This window comes from Scylla paramamosain, chromosome 10 (assembly GCF_035594125.1).
Source record: "Scylla paramamosain isolate STU-SP2022 chromosome 10, ASM3559412v1, whole genome shotgun sequence".
Taxonomy (NCBI): domain Eukaryota; kingdom Metazoa; phylum Arthropoda; class Malacostraca; order Decapoda; family Portunidae; genus Scylla; species Scylla paramamosain.
In genome coordinates, this window is record NC_087160.1 from 3,160,001 (window position 1) to 3,167,500 (window position 7,500).

The window sequence follows — 7,500 nt, forward strand, 5'->3', positions numbered from 1 at the left end:
GGCGCAGACGACTCAAGAGAAGGATGCTGGGGATGGATCTATCAGGCAGAAAGAGAGAGAAATACCAAGAAGATTCATAGATGCATTGAAAGAAGACATACTTGTATATGCTGTGACTGAGGAAGGCGCAGAAGGTTGACCCCGCTGTGGCGACTCGTGACTGAACCATATGAAAGAAGGGCGAGAGAGGTGCTTAGTTACGTTGCCGGATGGAAAAGCACGAGTTTATGAGGGCTGAAGGAGTGTGTGCATCAGTGACGGGCTGACTGCTGTACACTGGTGAGGCCGAGCGAGGGGAATGGGTGAGCATGACTGGGTGATTGGGTGACTGGGTGAAGGAAGGCATGGCAAAGCACTTTCACCTCGCATTGAAAACACTGCACATAACCATAGCGACACACACACACACACACACACACACACAGGTCACTCCCTTTCGAAATACTGTGATGTAATGTTATGATGACTACCACCACCACCATCACCACCTCCTCTGCCTTCACCACTGTCATAAAAAAAATAAATAAATATGAAAGTTACGTCGCCTGGAACGAGTGCAGTTTATGGAGGAAGAGGAGGAGGAGGAGGAGGAGGAGGAGGAGGAGGAGGAGGAGGAGGAGGAGGAAGAAGAATTGGTCACAGCACAGTAGGGTTGCGTCACTATATATATAACGTGACGGTGGTGGTGGTGGTGGTGGTGTAGCCTTGCGTTGATGTCTTCTTCCCTTCTCTCTCTCTCTCTCTCTCTCTCTCTCTCTCTCTCTCTCTCTCTCTCTCTCTCTCTCTCTCTCTCTCTCTCGTTTTCTGATTACACTTATGGAGACTCAAGATAACTTCTTTTTCTTCTTCTTCTTCTTCTTCTTCTTCTTCTTCTTCTTCTTCTTCCTTCTTCTTCTTCTTCTTCTTCTTCCTCTTCTTCTTCGTCCTCCTTCTCCTCCCCCCTTACAATGTGCTGTTTCCTAACCCAAAAGTACACCACCATCACCTCCCTCCTCGTCCTCCTCCTCCTCCTCCTCCTCCTCTACAGTGAACAGTTTCCCGGCCACAAGTACAACATTTTATCAAGAGTTATTATTCGTAAAAGACTTGAATTCAAGAAGCAGGGTGGGACTGGCATGAGGATCTTTTTATATCGTTTATTTTTTTATTTTTTTCATTTTTTCCTTATGTGGAGACTGAGCTAAAGAGAGCAGTTTGCGCTAATATTCTTCTTCTATTCATTAAATTTAGCGTAGAGTCATACATGTCCCTTCTTATTCATTGCTTCAAGATATGCACACTACATACAGTTACCCACCAGTATGCTCAATCATACATCCCTCTTCTGCTAAACGCTGGGACTCGCTGCCTGCTTCTGCGTTTCCTCCTTCCTATAACGAACTCCTTCACGACGGAGGTTTCAAGACGCTAATCTTCAAATTTTGGATGACCCTTTTGACCTTTCTTTTGGGACTGACACTTAAATGGGCCTTTTATTTATTATTATTATTTGTTTATTTATTTATTTTTTTGGTTGTTGTCCTTGGCCGGTGCCGCTCTTGCATAAAAAAAATGCTTATCAGGGACTCTTCGTTCACTGGTGTGCGATAGGCATACTAATTTAATCCTGAACAAAGGAAATGCACGGGAGAAAGATGACCTTGTGCATTTTTGTATCAAAGGACGGAAAGGGAACAGCCACCACGATCCCTGACTGGCCGGGGGGGCGCGGCGAGCCTTCAGGCAGCTGAGAGGAAGCGGATGAGTGGGGACTGGGAAGTGGGAACGCGCCGCGCCGGGAACAAAGCGTGGCGCGGCAAGGACACGAGATGGCGAGGCAAGATGACGGATAAACACCGGAACGCAAGAATGTGTAGGAAAAAAAAAAAAAAAAAGTTAAAGGATAAAAATAGTAAGGGACGGACAGAAAAAATAGCAAAATTTTATATACAGATGAAAAAAATAATACAATAAACGTATTTTCTGTACAACGATTCAGAAAATAATAAGATGGAGTTAGAGAAAATGAAGAAGCATACTAAAAACTGTTTAGTGTGAAAAAACAAAAAAAGGAGATTGCTATAGTAAGGAACATAAAAGTAAATAGAAATTCAAATTTTTCTTTATGCCATAAAACAAAACAGAGAACAAGAGCATGACAAATTTAAAGGCATATAAAAGGATACTAAATAATGATTTAGTGTGATAAAAATGAAGGGACTGAAGCAGTATCGGGCGAAAAATAAATAAAATTATAAATGAAAATTTCCCCTTTGTAGCAAGGACACACCAGAAAACAGAACAGAGGATCAAAGAGTTGAAGAAATATAACATTGTAAAAAAAAAAAAAAAAAAAACGATTTAAAAGGAACGATAAAAATCAGCAATAATATTTCCAAGTGAAAAAATTATGGAATACTAAGGAAATAAAAATGATAAAATAAATATATGGATGGAGAAAGAATTCAAGAATACAGTGCGAAAAAAAAAAAAACGAAACTGGAAAGATATGAATATTTGAAAGAACGGGATAAAAAAAATTAACAGGTAATGAAACAGAGAGAGAGAGAGAGAGAGAGAGAGAGAGAGAGAGAGAGAGAGAGAGAGAGAGAGAGAGAGAGAGAGGCGACAAAGAGAAACAAGGGACAGGAATTAATGGAGGAAGAGCAACAAAGGAAGGAAAGAGAATGACATCATGCTCTACCCTGACGTCATTATTATTATTATTATTATTATTATTATTATTATTATTATTATTATTTTTATTATTATTATTATTATTACTGTATCATTATTATTATATCAGTCTTACTAATGTCCTCGCCTATCTATGTGTTTGTTTTCTGGAGTAATTTTATCATTCTGTTATCTGTTTATTCATTCATTCACATTTAAATACATTTCAAGACTCTTTTCCCTCTTAATTCTGAATATTCCTTTAGATTCTCCTCTTTAGGGACTGGCACCTCCACTGGTCTTTTTTTTTTTTTCATCTGTTGTTACTTTGGTCAGAATCCCTCTTACATAAAAATAAATAGATAAATAACTCTACATTCAGCGTTCACTTGCATAAAAGATAAATAACCACTTGCTTCTCACCGGTACACGCAATTGTCTTCAACTCCAGCAGTCGTGAGCTCACCATAACACTTCCGATGGCTGAGTCTTTCGTAAGTCTTTGGGTTTTCATAAGGAGCTTTTTGGAAGTAAGAGTGGGTCGAGCTAAAGGCAGAAAAAGAAAAAAAAAAAAAAAGGGCTGAGGAAAAATGCCCACTGAAGGTGCTAGGTAGGTTCCAAAGAGTGCTAGAAGTGATGATAAGGACTTGTAGGATCACTATTTAGACTTCGCAACAAAATCTCTACTTATTGCTCCTACAAAATGTTCCGTTTGTTGACGAGATGCATTTGCGCTGCGCAGTAATAGAAAAAGAAACGAAATCTAAATATATATCAACACGAAACACACATCTTTCATCGAAATCTTAAAAAAAAGGTAATAGTAATAATAATGAATAGATAAATAAATAAATAAATGACAGTAATATCCTACCAGGGTCGGAATGTTAACCCTTTCACCGCGATACAAAACAATGAACAGCACCAGAAGTAATGCATGAAGTCTTTACAACCATCAACAATACAAGAAAGTAGTGCATGAAAAAATATAGATATCGTCATTTTTACCTATTTCAAGTATTGGATGTGGCTATAGAACAAATAAAGACGTCTCGGAGTGATTAGCAATTAAGACACACCTGAAGACAAACCTGAAGACACACCTGAACTGGGATATACCAAAAAGCAATCAAAAGGTTAATCAGAACTCAAAGCTCTCATGAGAACTACTTTCAAAGGCGACAGAGATAATTAGACTTGTTATCATTGACCATTTCTTTCCTATTGGGTGTCTGGAATGCTCATCTCACTCGAATCATGCAGACGCCCTTCAAAACACCGCTAACCGCCACTAATGGAAGAAAAGGCAATAGAGAGTTGAAAAGGAGGACAGGTTAACATAGACACACCTGGACTGGGATGATAATGGTAATGGAATGAGAAAGAGACGTGCAGGTGCAGGAAAGATGAGAAAGGTGAAAGAAGAAGAAGAAGAAAGTCCACAGTGAAGTTTAGAAAGGTCAGTGGGTGAAGATAGCAGGAAGACATAAAAAGAGAACATATACATTCTCTCTCTCTCTCTCTCTCTCTCTCTCTCTCTCTCTCTCTCTCTCTCTCTCTCTCTCTCTCTCTCTCTCTCTCTCTCTCTCTCTCTCCTTATCCGTCCCTCTCTTTGCACTGTCCTTGTTGTTATGCTCCTCCTCCTCCTCCTCCTCCTCCTCCTCTTCCTCGTCAGCTCTCTCCCTTGGTACGCTCCACCCCCTCCCTCTTCCTTCCTCCCTCTTCCTCCCCACTCCCGAGGAAGCACGCCTCAGCGCTCTCGTCTTCCGCTGCGGTTGGTCGCTGGCAGGAGGAGGAGGAGGAGGAGGAGGAAAAGTAGGACAGTGGAAAGGAAGGGAGCAGTTTAAAGTTATACGAATATTTCTCTTCACTAATTCCGGAAAGGAGGAGGAGGAGGAGGAGAAGGAGGAGGAGGAGGTGGAGAAGGACGAGGAGAAGGAGGAGGAGGAGGAGGAGGAGGAGGAGAAGGAAAAAGAGGAGGACAGTTGAGTTTGAGTAGGATAATCACATCAGCTTGGAGGGAATGAAAGAAGAGTTGTTGTTGTTGTTGTTGTTGTTGTTGTTGTTGTTGTTGGTGGTGGTGGTGGTGGTGGTGGTGGTGGTGATAATAGTGGTGGTGGTAGTTGTGCTGTTTTGTTTTTGCTGTTATTATTATTATTATTGTTATTATTATCATTATTATTATTATTATTATTATTATCATTATTATTATTATTATTATTATCGTTATCATCGTCATTATCAATGTCATTATTATTATGTACTACTACTATTACTACTACTACCACTACTACGACTACTGTTTATCAATCTATTCATTTTATTTATTTACTTATTCATTTCATCTGACTTGATTTCACTTAATTTAACTTTTTTCATTACGTTTATTGTGTCTACTAGAATACAACACGTCTGAGAGATGAGGAGTGGCCCTGAGTGTGGAGGGAGTGAGCTGGGCGCCTGAGAGGAGTAGGAGGAAGGGTGGCAGTGGAAGGTGGAAGCATAGATGTAGATAAAGGGTTAGGATGGAGGTGGAGAGTGGAGGTGGAAATGATGTGTGTGGGGGTAAGGATGGAAGCAGAGATGGAGATAGAGGGTTTGAGTGAAGGTGGTGGGTGAAGGGTGGGTGGAGAAGTGGGTGGAGGGTGGGTGGAGGAGTGGGTGGAAGGGTGCTGCTCCAGATTTGAGTGTGATGCTTACCTGTGATGGATGGATGAGAGAAAATGAACACCTGTGCTACGTGACTTCACAAATAATACAAAATAATACAAAGAGAGTCGTAAAAACAGAGCAAAGATTATAACATGTTCACTCTCTTCACCTCCTTCGCTTCCTCCTCCTCCTCCTCCTCCTCCTCCTCCTCCACATCATCATCATCACCCACTTTCTCATCTTCCCCAGCAGAATTGTAGTGTGCTGCGTGAGACGAGCATTCATCTTCCCTACTTAATATTCTCACACGCCTCAATCTCCTTATTTATGTCTTCCTTGCAGCCTACATTCCCGTAGTAGTAGTAGTGGTAGTAGTAGTAGTAGTAGTAGTAGTAGTAGTAGAGGGGTAGTAGTAGTAGTAGTAGTAGTAGTAATAGTAGTAGTAATTGTTGCTGTTGTTATACGAGTTATGTAATGATGATAATGATGATATTACTGTTATTGATATTGGTGATGGTCGATGAGAGAGAGAGAGAGAGAGAGAGAGAGAGAGAGAGAGAGAGAGAGAGAGAGAGAGAGAGAGAGAGAGAGAATAGGGTTAAAAAGGGCAGGCAAGTCCTTTCCGGTGACGTAACGGGACAGCGGCTGTGTTTACCTGACGAGGGAGGGATTGTGGTGGGGGGGTGATGACGAAGGAGGGAGGGGAGGATGATGGGTGTAGGAGGAAGGGGATGGTGATGTCTGGCCCTGTTGTGTACTGTCTATTTTTTTCTTTTCTTTTCTTTTTATTTCCTCTTTTCTTTTCTTTCTTGTTTCTTTCTTTGTACTGTTTAATTTGGTTATTTTCTTCCTTCTTTTTCGTATTTCTTTCTCTTTTTCTTCCTCCTTTTTTTTTTCTCCTGTACCTCTCTATTTTTTTTTTTTTTTTTTGATAGATATTTATAAATACCCCTTCTTCTTCTTCTTTCCTTCCTTCTTTCAAGTTTCATATTTCCTATCTGTCTACTTACTTATTTATCTTCTTATCCACCTGTCTTCCTGTCTGTCTAGCTATCTGTCTATCTATTTCTCTGTACGTCTGCCCATCTATCTCTATATTTATCTATGCATCCGTCTCTCTATTTATCCACATACCTACCTACCAGTCTTCTACCCAACCACCACCACCACGACCACATGAACTTTTCAAATACCCACACAACACTGCACCCCTCCATTCATTCCCTCCCCAATCTCACCACTCGTCTCCTCATCTGCCTGCCCGTTTCCCTCCCCAGGGCGGCGCGGGACGGGTACCTGCACGTGCTGAAAGAAGCCACGAGGCGAGACTGCAACCACCCTGACGAAGACGGCCTCACCCCGACCTCCTGGGCTGCCTACGAGGGGAACCTGGACGCTCTCAGGGTCATTGTGGGAAGAGGGTGAGTGTGTGTGTGTGTGTGTGTGTGTGTGTGTGTGTGTGTGTGGGTGGGTGGGATTGAAGGCTACATAATCGTGTTTCTTTTATTGTCTTGATGTTAATGTTGTCCAAAAGTAAGTTAACAATGATCCAACACTGTGCTTTCAATACGTTTTTCTTTCTTTTTTTCTTCTCTCTCTCTCTCTCTCTCTCTCTCTCTCTCTCTCTCTCTCTCTCTCTCTCTCTCTCTCTCTCTCTCTCTCTCTCTCTCTCTCTCGCTTCTCTTCCAAAAACTGCCTTTCTTTTGTTATTTCAATGTTACTTAATACTATCTAAAGAAAGCCTATCAAAAAGAAGCTTAACAGTAATGCAATCTAACATCTTCAACATTACCAGTACTTTTCTTTTTCTCTCTTGCCTCGTCTCAAAAAAAAAAAAAAGAAGAAAAAAAGTAAATGAAACTCTAGCATATCTTTCACCATTTCGATCTCACAGTTGTCAAAGAATAAAGAACCTACAACAACACAGTACCTACTCTTCCTCTCCCTTCTATCTCAAAAAACGTACATTACATCCCAACCCAACGCCAGGTTAGTAAATCAAGTGGCGCGTGTTTCGTGAGGCACAAGAAGAGGAGGTGTCGAGGTGGCGATGGGACTGGTGCATGGGTGGCTGTGGGTGTGTACCTCTGAGCGTCACTGAGTCATTAGCAGGCACTGTAATCAAGGGTTATTATACCATTACCCCCCTTGACTGTCTGAGTGTGTGGGGGAGAGGTAGGGTGAGTGTATGGA

At 41.4% G+C, this 7,500-nt stretch overlaps 1 protein-coding gene across 2 annotated transcripts in view; it reads left to right on the forward strand.

The window, feature by feature from the left end:
* LOC135104108 (pre-mRNA splicing regulator USH1G-like) overlaps window positions 1-7,500 on the forward strand; it is a 49,844-nt gene that overhangs the window by 14,576 nt on the left and 27,768 nt on the right. For both annotated transcript variants that reach the window (XM_064011080.1, XM_064011081.1), the window contains exon 2: window positions 6,585-6,728. In XM_064011080.1, the coding sequence (XP_063867150.1) occupies window positions 6,585-6,728 (144 nt within the window). The remainder of the gene's footprint in view (window positions 1-6,584; window positions 6,729-7,500) is intronic.